Source organism: Poecilia mexicana, unplaced genomic scaffold, assembly GCF_051168715.1.
Source record: "Poecilia mexicana isolate PSO_F unplaced genomic scaffold, ASM5116871v1 scaffold_18, whole genome shotgun sequence".
NCBI classification, from domain to species: domain Eukaryota; kingdom Metazoa; phylum Chordata; class Actinopteri; order Cyprinodontiformes; family Poeciliidae; genus Poecilia; species Poecilia mexicana.
The window spans coordinates 6,031,907-6,045,128 of record NW_028263387.1 but is presented as its reverse complement, the minus strand read 5'-3'; the positions used below and the strand labels follow the sequence as shown (position 1 = coordinate 6,045,128).

The window sequence follows — 13,222 nt, the reverse complement described above, 5'->3', positions numbered from 1 at the left end:
TGTTTTTAGAAAAAACAAGGCCGTTTTTAGATTTATCTCAGAAATATTCTAGAAAAACACATGGACATTTCTGAGTTTCAAAAGTCAGAAATGGTCCCCCAAAAATCGATTTTGGACATTTTCTGAGTTTCAAAAATCTCAAACTGGAAATTTCACATGCACGATGAGGTCAAGGCGACTGTCACCTCACTGTCATATGAAATGAGAGGTTCCTAAATGAACGTAAGCAAAATGAATCCATGTAACACTTCCTGAACATAAAAATCTCTAAAACTGAGAATTTTCAGACATTTTTGGTTTGAGGCAAATATTTTGTTAAAGTGTTCATAGTTGAAGCAGTGATAAATCGTGATTAATACCAGCACCGCTTTTTTTTTTTAGCAAAAGTATGTGGAATGCATTTAGTCAAGCGGCTAAAACCTTAACAACATCCGAACAGCCTTGTAAAAACAACAGATGCTGCCTATACCTTTCTGATATTTCCGGCTCTCTTTTGGCTGAAATGAAACCGAAAGCTTTCAGCAGTCAAAGCAGGAGAGGAGAGGCAGAGAGAGGAGGACTGACCATCAGATCAGACGGAGGCGCAGCGACGTGAGGCAGCGTCAGGTACGTGTCTGCACTTCCAACTGGCTTTCACTGAAGTCTGTCAGAGTGAACAAAATGTAAGTTAGTCGTTTAGCATTATGCTGGTCAAACTTTAAGAATACTTTCCAGGCAGCGAAGAGTAAAAATAAAATAACTACAAAAATCGCAAATGTTTAAATGATGATAACATCCTGCGTAGTAGTAAAGGAAAAGTTTCAGCAGTGTTGTCATGCTTTCAGAGGGAAGAAAAGAAATATGACTGCAAAAGAAGAAAAAAGAAGCGGGGTAAAATGTGTCTTTGTTCTTAGGTGGAAAACAAAACTCCAATTTAGCAAGTGAGGCGTGTCTGCAGCTTGGGAAACGTCAGTAGCACAGTTTCTGCTTTCCGACTTAAACAAATCAGATGCAGAAAACAGAAACAATAAATCTCTGTGGCCGTTTCAAAGTCCAGCCAGGGTGTGATTATGTGCTTCGTGTTAACTGGACTGACCGTTTCGGCTATCGAGTCTCTGTTTATTTAATGTTTCTTTTATTCCCCCAAGTTATAACTTTGCAGGACTCTCCGTGGAAGGAAAATTGTACATCATTTTCAAAACATTTCACACACTAAAATCTGAAAAGTGCGGCGTGCAGACGCATGCACCTGTTACTGTTAAATAATAAACTGTATCACGACGATTTTGGAAGGAAATGGGCCACCAATGACAGCCCACATGAAATGAAAACATCCGTGGCAAAATGTGAATGAATCAGCGCCCTCATCTGGACAGAGCCGGCATGTTCAGTGAAATGTATCCAGCAGTTGGGTGGCCTATTTATTTATCTGGCTATGCAAACACCTGTGTGGTTCAGGCCCTTGATAAACATGGAGCAGCTGAAAGCGGTTTATCTTTTCATAATGATGATCCAGTTCATTATGCAAGCTCAAATATTAGCCATGAGAAAATGTTCTACATGTGTTCCTTTGAAATGTTTTGTAAAGTTGTGATCCGGGTTACCCAACATACGAAAAATTTCAGTTTGTATCTTTATAATAATAATAATAATAATAATAATAATAATAATAATAATAATAATAATAATACAAAATTCTATTAATGAATTATTTGTAGATGTAAATAAATTCATTTATATTTGATAAGCAAATTTCAAAGTGCTACAAAGTAAAAGATACAGATTTGTCTGATTCTACACTCTACTTCACCTCAATGATCTTTATAAGGTTTAGTATACTCATACATTGTCTTTTAGTATTTCTTTAAAGTAGTTTTTTATTCTTACAGTTTGTGTTTAAATGAGCACTATCTGCAACAAGTTTTAGTCTAAGGCTCCGAGCTGTACAACACAATCAGTACCACCAGAGGGAGACAAATCACGCGTTTTTATATGGAGGGTGAGAGGCAGCAAAAAGCAAAATTAAATAAATATACCTTAAAATACATATGTGTAAATCTCCTATTAATCTCCCATTAATGTCAAGTGCATCATAAAATTAATTACATCAATAAATAATTAAATGTTATGAAATTATGAAATATGCAAATAATTAAATGTTCCATGAAATAATTCAGTTACAAAAGAATGAATTGAAATAATAAAATGCTCTTTTAAAGAAAATTATATTTAATAATATATTTACTCATTGTTCTTTAACAGGAACTTCAGGAAAGACGATCCACAGACCCAACAGAGAAGGTAAATAATGGTTCGGTGCAGCTGGTCTCACAAGTGACTGAAAAGAACTGATGTTATTTCTGTTTCACTCAGGCTAGACCTCAGATCACACCCTGTCAGACATGAGTCTCCAGGTTTGCCACTGCGGCTGGTCCAAATGTACCACCTACCAGGGCCTGAGAACTCACCAGGGGAAAATGGGATGCACCCCGAAGGGAATGCACATCCCGGAGAACAAACTAGTTAGCTACTTTCCACGAAGTTATATCCAACCAAGACTAATCACTTCAGTCGATATCTTCAAGACTCCTATGAAGTTTGGTGAGCGTTTTATTTTAGAGCTGAAACAGTTCTTCATGTTCAACTTGTTCAATAATCTGTTACTATTTCCATAATTTAGCAATGATCATTTTATCTGCTTAAGCTTGCACAGGCACACTTTTTGTACTTGATTGTGGTAATTTTTGGAAGTTTTAAATGAAGACCAATAGTTCCTCAGAAGAACATATATATTTTTTAAAATGTTGTAGTGTAACAACCACAGCCCAGCAAAAGATTGGGGTTTTGGCTTGGAGGGCTTTGAAATAAAAGTTTTGGAACTTACTAAAATAGTCAAAGCACAGGAGTAACGCTTGTCAGCAGTTATAAAAAGGGTTTGACTGCTGTATTGTCAATAAAGATTTATTCATTGATTATTGAGGTTGGAAATTATTTTTAACATTGAATTTCATTTTTATTTGAAAAGCATGTAAATATATTTCGATTTGTCAAAACCCAAACTTTATTTTACTATTTCTATTAACTTTTATTTCCTGTCCATTAAGAAACAAATTTGTGGTTGAATGAAAATATTAAATCCACATGCCTAGAGCTGGGATATGGATAATTTTGGGTTTAACTGCAACTAATCTGTGTTTATAGTAAAATTAACACACTTTGTGTTTTGCAAAAATCAAAGATATGTCTGTTTCGCCAAGAAAAACTCATCCCAGTTTTTGGTATTCTAGATCTTAAAGAAGAACGAAGAAACAAGGCCAGACTTTTGGTTAGGTGTAGAATCAGATTATCATTTCAGAGTCATCATTTTCAATAGTTTTCTACTGCTAATACATTATCAACCATCATTGCGTACCTCGTCAGGGGAATGGAACTCTATTGGAACATGACAGCTTAACTCGACCTGCCAAAATGTAAAAGAAAATTAGATAGGCAACGTGTGAAGAAAATCCCCATGGCTCAAAAGTCCACTGCTCTGTTTTGAGACGAGACTTCATGCACATAAAATGATCCATCATATTCCTTTGATCTTATTGTGTCTCAACCAAAAGAAACAGATTTGGCACACAGCTACGATGTCAATCAGGACAGTCGGTACTTAGCTTGCTATTAGATAATGGGGAACAAACTGTCTCCATCGGGTCCTGAAGTGTGTCAGAAATTTTGGGGGTGCTGTCCTGGACACTTTTAACATTTCATGTCAACAAATCAACTAATCATTGTCCACGTCCAAAAGTTATTTTCTGCTGTATCTTCTCAAGGTCTGAGGAAATTTGCAAAATCTTGATTTGTTTGCTGAAAAGATTTTCATTAACTAACGCTTTGTTTATTAAAAGAGATTATTATTTTTGTTGTGTCTCGATAAGACTCTTCAGGATTTGAGGAGCTGCAGGTTTGCCACTGTGGCTGGTCCAAAGTAACCACTTACCATGGACTGAGAACTCACCAGGGGATGATGGGATGCACACCAAAAGGACTAAGGATCCCAGAGAGTAACCAGAACTTCCGGAGCAACATGTTGGAGCAACCTTATCAAATGGACAACTGGTCAATTCTGAACACTCCAGTAAAGGAGGAGGTATAATTAAATCCAGATACTATTGACACACAAACATGTGAATGAATTCAACCAATCATTGACTGGTAAATGTGGGAGTTAAGAAGCTAAAACATATTTTACTTCTCTCTGACAGAAACTGTTCATATCTCCAAACCTCCCCACCCAACTGAATTATGGGCTCACTCAAAAACTAACACAGGACATGAACCAACGAGGTAGAGGACTGGCACGATCATAATGTCACCAGATGGAAAATGAAATAAGCTGCTTTAATTAATACTGGCCAACGGTCTTTCTCCTCCTACAGTGGTCAAAACTGAGCAGGATTCTCAACAAATGGTTCCAACCTTGAATACTACCACAATTCCATTTGGCTCCCAGGTACAGGAAGTTTTCAGTTTAAGTGTTTTGGATTTTCTGGGTGAAACTGTGTCCTTAAAAATGTATTCTGAATACTTTTTTTTCAGCAGACAGAGACAGATGCATCATCACTGTCAACAGATCTGATGAGCTCTCCATCATCACGCATCCTGCTAACAGAGTCCGACTCATCAAGTAAGTTTCATAAACACCATGTTAAATATGTTTAGCGACATTTGGTGTGAGTAATGTTTGTCCTTTGTAGTTTTTCAGACTCCACAACCTTTCCGTCATGGTTTTCTATCCTCGGACAACGCCTGCAGAAGGCTTGACTTTTCTTCTGCTTGTCTTATGGTACAGTAACTTTCCTATGAAGTTAAGAGTAATGTTTGAAGTCATAATGATTCTGAATGTGGTGTACTTCTCCTAAAATATAATGACCAACAAAACCATCAAAACATAAAATACCTTTGCATTCAAATTTTAAAGCTGTTTCTTTGACATGATGCCTTCTAACCATAAAATAACCTAAGCCTACTGAGGTAATGGCCCTTATTTTGGGTCCTAATATAGAATGACCCAAAATCTACGCCGTATTACCACCACTAGATGGTGCTGTCCTTCACCCATTTGTAGCTCAATCCTGACCACAATGAAGGGGAAGAAAAAGGACGGAAGGTTTGCTGACATTTTTTGCAAATAAAAATAGAAAAATGTGTTTTATTTGGTCCCATGAAACTCAGAACAGCTGGACTTTTGCACCAGATTATATTTAAGGTGTCCGAATAATATGAGTGAATAGAAGGTAAGGTAAGGCAATTTTATTTATATAGCACATTTTCAGCAACAAGGCAATTCAAAGTGCTTTATTAAATTAAAAGGAAATACAAACAAAAATAACAAATCATAGGAAAGACAAAAAGAAGAAAGATAACTAAATCCTTTTATGGGTTAAAAGTAATATAAACTAAGCAGTGATGTTCCTGTTAAGGATTTCTGGATTCTAAGTTCATAGTTATTCTAATTCTAATTCTGATTCCATTTCTGGGCTGTATAATATTGAACTAAATAGTGCGTACTCCACAATTTCTAATATTGCTGATAAACTAAAATAATCATTTTCTGGGTTAAATAGTGAGTACTCCACCGTTTCTAACAAACTAAAACAAAAAAGAGGAAAGGACACATTAGGGCAAATGGCAACATTCAGACAAAACAATGGGCAAAACAGAGACATGAGTGAAGGTGGTGACGTTAAAGGGCCATGAAACCAGGTGGCTGAGGCTCCTGGCAAGTCCGATAGAGGTGTTGTTATCGAGGAACGTCCTTGGGAGCGTTCAGCTCCACAGCTCCATGGAAACAGGAGGGGGTGAGGTGGGAAAGAGCGTTATGTTTACATATCTTCAAGGAGATTGGAAATATGGAGCCCTTCCAAGGCGACATGGGAAAGCCAATTCAGAAACAGAATCTCTTAGGTTGGGAAAATTATAAATTTCAATCTTCCCTTAAGTCTCTCCGATACATCTCAGTTCCCAATTATCCAAATTAGTTTGGTTGTTCCACTGAACCGAAACTAGCAGCTTCTCCAAGATCGATTCCAACTCGTTAGTGAGTTTTAGAGTCCTCATCTGTGTCCACACCAACAGTCTGAGTGTTTGCTAGATCGGCCAAGTCCGTCACAAATTTGCTGATAATCCAGGAATCCACAAGCTCCAAACAGCAGAGATCCTGTTATCATGAATAAATCCAGGATGAATCCCGCCGGGTGTGTCCCCGCAGGACAAGAGGGCTCTCCTGTGCCCAGACTTCTCTTCGAAAATTTGATCAATTGCATCGAGAGATCAGTTGACCAGATCCATAATTTGTAGATTTGGATGATGTGCAAAGAAAGGCTCCAAAAATATAGAAAAAGACAGGACAAAAACAGAGCAAGCAGGGCAGACAAGGGCAGGGAGGGAGCAGAGGAAAAAAGCGTCCACCTTCACCGAGAGCAAGAGAGAAAATGGCACAGCAGCCATCAAGGAAACGCAGTGTTTTACAAACACAGTGAAAATTATTATAAGAAATGTGACAGACATTACATTACATCTGAAAGACGGAAAAAAATGTGCACTTCTAGAAAGTAAAAGTTAAAACTTCGCCTCTAGATTTTCATAAAGTGTGTTGATGTAAAGGTCGACAGAGCTGGTCACATCTGTAAACCTCTGAATTTTTACTTACAATATGGGCTATTGTTTTTTTGTTTTTTTTACTGTAATTCTGTCCTTTCAATAATCAATAAACATCAGATTTTTTATTTTAAATTGTTTTATGTTGTTTTAATTGTTTTATGTTGGCCTTTTTTCCCTTCTACAGGCAGACTCAGACTCAGAAATTGAAACAAACACACATAAGGATGCAGTTACTGTAAAGAAGACAGAAAGAGGAGCTGAAAGGCTGCTGCAGGTAAAACATTTTTACTATGATATCTGTGACCCAAGCTTTCGTTTCCAGATTTTACTTAGTTGGAATTTTAAAGCAATTTTGGTCACAGTAAGATCAGCTCTCGATGAGATACATCAAGTCCCTCTAAATAAGACAACATGTCCATGGTGCCCAGAGGTGCCAGAATATATTTTTCTTAAAACTGTAGATTTTACTTAAAAGATGGAATTCATATTTAGCATGCAAATTGTAGATGAAATAGGAATATTTGTACTCATTTTGGTTACAATTAGCAGGAAATGACTGCAGAAAATTTCACAAATGTGTTTAGTGCAAACTGCTTTGTAAAGCAGGAGCAAACCCATTTCACATGGTAGAGTAGTTTGCACTGCTTTGTGAATCTCCCCCGTTTCTATCATACTAAGCCCTTAATAAATTTCTACATCCTACTTTCACCTTCTGTCAAGGCACAGCAAGACAGGATGAAGGTCCTGTTACAGCAGAAAATTCACATCCGAGAGCAGAAGATGACTGAAGTCAGATCAGCCGTGAAAAGCTGCAAGGTGAGCTGCAGACGCTGCCGCCATGTTGGTCCTGATTTTGGATTTATCAGATATACCTACTGGATATTCCCATCCCTGTTTTCAGGGCAGTTTGGATGATGAATGGATGCAGATACACAGCGTCTTCTCAGAGGTGATGAAAGTTGTGGAAGACGCTCGGAAGAAAGCTCTCGAGCCAATCGAGAAGAGGTCAGCCATGTTGATCTCAGTAACAGTTTTAAAACATCCTTATAAATGCTTTACAAAGTTTCCCATTGTGACGTGTAAGTGGACATATCTAACAACACATGCTACGATGCTGGAGCTTTATTTTCCTAAGCCATCGTGTCTTCCTTTGCCACTGAAATGCGTACAAACTAACGATATGGGGATTTGATTAAATGTTGTGCATACTTGAAATGACAGCGAGTTAATGGAGTTTTACTCAAACTAAAAGCCTTGTGTGTTCTGTTCTTAGGAGGCGAAAGGTAAAAAGAGACGAACAGAATCTCCTGCAGAAGCTGCAAGGAGAAATTGATAGACTCAGAGACTCCATTGATAAACTGGACAGAAGCCAAGACTTGCAGGTGAGGGGTCCCTCCACCTTCACGCCCTTTTTTAAATATAATTTTAGCAAAACAAGAAAAAAAGTTTCTGTTTCTTTAACTCTCCTCCTTCTTTACTCCCTCCTTTGCAACACACAGGCCTTTCCACCTTCAAACCTGGATGGCTCCAAGGAGATTAAAGATCTAAAAGTCGACACTTCCTTCTCCTTTGGTACCCTGAAAGCAACAACATCTACCATGATGAAAGACATCCAGTGGCGTCTGGAAAACCTCTCTTCCCTCGGTAAATCTTTGTTTTTCTAAAATGACGCCATTTTGGTCGTCAGTCCAAGCAAGTCTACCAGAGTATCAGGTGTAAAAACAGCATTTGTTACATTTCCAACTGGTGCGGTTCTCTTTCACACCGCATTGTGTCAAACCAATCGAACCCTTTGAAAAACCTGCTAAATTACACACTGCTCCAAGAACTACTGAAGGAAATTACATGAAAACCTCTGAAGAAGACACTGGACGCAATTTCCTTTTTCACGAAATGCAAACAAAAATGGACCTGATTTTAGTGGTTGTAGGATTTCTCTTTTGCTGTTTGGAAAAAACCACTAGCACGATACTTCCGCGTTTCTATTGGCTGTAACTAGAATGCCTTGTGCTATCATCCGCTTAGCACTCATATGTGCATTGGAACCACGTCAGACTTTGTTTTCTTGGTTAGCAGCAGCGTTTGATTACACATTCACACCTCTCTAAACAAACTGGACATTTGCTTAGAGAGGTGTGAACCAAACTTATTTGCCGGAGTTCGGTTTCATTATAGCTCACTAAACAGAGCTGATCTGAATAAACCCACAATATGTTTTTTCTTTTTTGTTGTTGTTGTTTTACCCACATTTTGTTCCTTTTCCACAGAGCTCAAACGGATTACAACCTTCGCAGGTGTGTATACCCAAAACGTATATGTAAATTGTAACATACTCTGCTTCAATAATGTACTTTTGGATTTCTTCTGTTTTTGCTCTTGTCTCAATTAAAAATTTATTGTTGAGCATCAAACAAAGACGAACATAGCAAATGCAATTTTCATGAAAATGCTTGCTCAGTGGTGGGCACTGCTGACAAGAAGTTAGCTGTGCTAACACTGAAACACTATTCATATACATTAGCTCCACTAACATCCTATGATAACGTGGGAAGTAGCTGAAACTAATCCTAAAGCACTAAATTTAGTCATGTTGATATCCACCATCTATCAACGACACAACATATGCCATTTTCAAAGTTAGAAAGATGCTAAATCACATTTTTCTAATGTGCTAATTTTTCAGAAGTATGCACATTTACAAGAAGAAAAAGATTATCTAAGGCAACCTGACCCAGTGTGGAAATTTAATGGCTATATCATAAGCTACACGTGATTTGGTGAAGAGAAAATCAGAGAAAAGTGAAAACCAAATTCAGGCCTCATTCCCTGCCCTACGTGTGTTTTCTTCGTTCTGTATCTATTATTCAGACTCCATCAGTTTTTCAGTCATATTCCCTTCACGTCTTTGGCACATTGAGCTAATCAGCTCAACTTTAAAGCGTTCAAGTACTAAGCATGTTCTGTTATTTCTCAGTCTGTTCCCATTGCTCTTGTTGCCAATCTAGTCGTTTCTTGACCCCCCTTTACCTTTACAATCTTTTCATCATGCTTCTCCCATCCTTGTCTTATTTTGGTTCTTAAACACATCGTGACTCTTGTCAAACCCTTAATTCTCCCACTGTTTTCTGTCTGACCACAGTGGATGTAAAGCTGGACTCAGCCACGGCCCACCATTGCCTCGTCCTGTCCAACGACGGTAAGAGAGTGAGAGACGGAGGAGAGAAGCCAAAAGCTCCTGACGATCCGGAGAGGTTCGACACCTTTGGCAGCGTCCTCGGGATCAATCGCCTGAACCGCGGCAGGGCGTACTGGGAAGTAGAGGTGAAAAACAAAAGTGGCTGGGATCTAGGTGTGGCACGGCGGAGCGCAAACCGCAAAGGGCTGCTCAAGGTCAACACAGACAACGGTTATTGGGTGGCCGTGCATTTCAAAGACAGGAAGTACGCAGCCCTGACGGTTCCCCCCACAAGCCTCCCGCTGAGCGAGAAACCCCAAAAAGTCGGAGTGTTCGTTGACTATGAGGAAGGCGTCGTGTCGTTTTATGATGTGATGAACAAGTCGCACATGTTCTCGTTCACCGAGTGTCTGTTCAATGACGACATTTTACCTTATTTCAGTCCGCATCCGAAAATGAATGATACAAATGTTGATCCACTGATTATATCTGTTGTCTAAAAGCATGCCATTATCTTGAGTTGTAGATATTCTCACCATAAAAACCTTTCGAAAAATACCACATAATAATCACTGGTGTCACACATGTGGTAACAATTTTAATATATTCTTTATTTTTTTAAAGTTGATCTACAAGTCTATTTTTTCAAATAAATATCCATGACATCCTGTTTCACCAGATTGTAAAAATCATGTTATGCTCAGTGGCTCAGCCACTCTTCAAAATTTGAAACATGCAATTCAAGTAAGGCAGATGTGTGTTGATCTTTATATGTCAGGAAACGGCTACAAGAACGTAATTACTGACCGAACATCTCTGTAGTCAAACCAGACTGGAACAATTTTAAAACCCCCAACTGTGGCAAACAAGGTTCAACAAAGACTAGGTGAAGGTCGATTACTGGCATCAAGTCAACATTTCCCCTTCTGTAATTATTATATAAGGCGAAATGTAAGATTGAATTCCTTTGAAAGTGCCAGACTGACTTAAGTTTTCTCTGGTTGCTTAAAGCACCTACTAAACAACTTACACAACTAGTAGATGGCTACTAAACATTTCTCTCCAAGATACAATCAAGACCCATTTTCTTGGATTCAAATATGTCCACTCATCAAAAACGGTTAGTAATGGTGAGGAAGGTGAAGTAGCACCTTGTAAAAGTTAAAGTTGGAAATAAAAAATAAAAAAAACTACAGATGAAATAGGAATATTACAAAAAATATTACAAAAAAACACTGCCAGATAATCCAGAAATGGACAAGCATTTATGTCTTATTTTGTGTGCAAACAGTAAAAAAAAAAAAAATGAAATAAAGAAAAAAAACTTCTGTGCCTCATTTATGTTCCTCATATATGAACATGTTGCATATAAGCAATATCAAATGAATATATTTTAATACAGCATTTATTTTTTATATAGATTTTTTAAAATGCAGCATTAAAAATATTAATGATTGGGGCGGGGTTTATTTATAAAGACATAAGCGCACATCAACCAACCAATCACGTCAATGATGAACTCTGATGTCATTGTTTTTCAGTCAATGACTGAGAATCCACGTGGATCTGCTGAAGCGCCTTTGCATTATGCTAGGCTATTTGTATGCTAAGTAGAGTCGTTAACAACTCCCGCCCGCCCGCACCTCCACTCTCCCCTCCTGGGATTCCGCATTCGACAGATTTTGACTCTCGTGAGTTGTGAGACAGTGAAAATGTAGACTGTCGATTGCTGTCGACAGTTTGCGAACGCAGCTCAGGAGCTGCGTTCGCGTCAGAATACAGAGTCAAAAATCCCACTTTTTGTCTTGTGAGACTAGCTACCTAAGCAGATAGCTAAGCTAATTAGCCAGCTGATATTATCTTGTTTAATGCCCTTGTAATCTCTAACTTTAGAAAAAGCAGAACACCAAAGAGGCATTTTGCGTTGAGAAACCCAACTATGAGAGGGACAGCTGGCTACTTATTTTAACAGACCTTTGTTGTTTGTTTTTTTCCAAAACTGACACTTCATTATTGCCAAAAACATTTCAACAGCAACTTAAGAAATATGCAACATCTTAACTTGAATACTTGAAACAATATGAATGTATGAATGTCTTAATCTGATTTTTGTTTTTTTAAAGATGAAGACTATACTTGGGAATTGTTTCTTGTAATCTTATTTAAGGTTGTGGAATATGACTGTGATGTAGATAAAAGGGAAAACAATATAAATGCACTGTTTGTATTTTAAAATCAATTAAAAATGCTTTGCTTTGTTACTTTTTTTGATTGCCTATGTTGCAGAATATTATTCAATTCACTTTTTCCTTGTTTTTCCTACAATTTTGGTCACCCATTCGTTGATAACATGTTGGGTTTTGGCTTTCTGTTGATCAGATATAATGGTGGATGTGACAATAAAACTTCATTGCTCAAAGAAATGCAAATTCAGCAAAAACAAAAAAAGTAAGTTTTTCTTCAACTGTAAAATTGTTATAATAAAAGAGAAGGTATATTTTGGATGATTTTTTAATTTAAATAAATAATGTAATTAATCTGTTTAGTGAAACTTTCATTGACTATTATTCAGGTCTAATAAATATAAATCACAAAAAAACAAGAAGTACATACATTTAAAAAAAACAAACAAAGAACTGACAAACAACCTGTAAGAAAGGCTTACAGTATTCAATTATGCCGCATAAACTAATATTTATGCTAGGGTCTTTGTGTTTGTGTGTAACTGAGTTTTAACTTTAAATGACTTGATTCTCCTGCTTGGCTCTGTATATTTCTGAGGTATTTTTGGCTTCAAAACGCCGTGTTTGATAACGTTTGATAATTAAAACTTCTCAATGTTTGACATTGTCTAGCAAAATGTTTTTACGTCAGGCTACATAGCTGCTACATCGATGAGCTGCTCTATGCTGTAGTTGGGGATATGTTGCTTGCTGCTGAGCATAATCATTTTGTGGTTAAAACAAACATTATTTTTCTAAGTTTTATGAAACTTCTGTTAAAATCATTTGAAGGCTCAGAATCAGTCCAGTACCGGTACCGGTCCACATTCTCAGGGGAGAAAGACTCACCTGGTGTAAATTAAATTTTTAGCTATTGGAGTTACGCTTAAGAGAAATTTATTTATTCAAAGAATGTCTTGAATATGTGTGTAGGGCTGCACCGATTGCAGGTTTCTGGCCGATCCCTGGTTACCGATCTTTAAAAAGCCTGACCTGCCCATTTTGATTTTGGCTGATATAAAAAAAATTTGTGTCTGAAATATCGCAAGAAAGTCACTGTTGGCAACAGTGGAGTGAATATTGTTAACTGTAAATGTTCAGACCTGACCTGGTGGGTCAGTCAAAGCTCTTACTGTAGAGCAGAAAAGGACAGAGGATGATTTATAAACCTTTGCTGAGGAAGATAAGATTAGGGAAT

The 13,222-nt window shown here is 37.6% G+C and overlaps 1 protein-coding gene across 2 annotated transcripts; it reads left to right on the top strand.

Annotated features, from left to right (window-relative positions):
* Positions 1–426: 426 nt before the first annotated feature.
* LOC106916923 (uncharacterized) lies at positions 427–12,647 on the top strand. 2 transcript variants are annotated; one of them, XM_014985538.2, is made up of 15 exons: positions 427–606; positions 2,242–2,280; positions 2,353–2,580; positions 3,903–4,114; positions 4,230–4,311; positions 4,404–4,477; positions 4,567–4,651; positions 4,722–4,810; positions 6,812–6,901; positions 7,348–7,443; positions 7,529–7,632; positions 7,901–8,009; positions 8,127–8,271; positions 8,895–8,921; positions 9,767–12,647. In XM_014985538.2, the coding sequence occupies exons 3-15, from the start codon at positions 2,382–2,384 to the stop codon at positions 10,300–10,302; spliced, it is 1,848 nt and encodes a 615-aa protein (XP_014841024.2). In that variant the 5' UTR covers positions 427–606; positions 2,242–2,280; positions 2,353–2,381; the 3' UTR covers positions 10,303–12,647. The 2 variants fall into 2 exon arrangements, with proteins under 2 accessions (XP_014841024.2, XP_014841022.2); XM_014985536.2 differs by having other exon boundaries at positions 429–606; positions 4,564–4,651.
* The last annotated feature ends 575 nt before the right edge of the window (positions 12,648–13,222 follow it).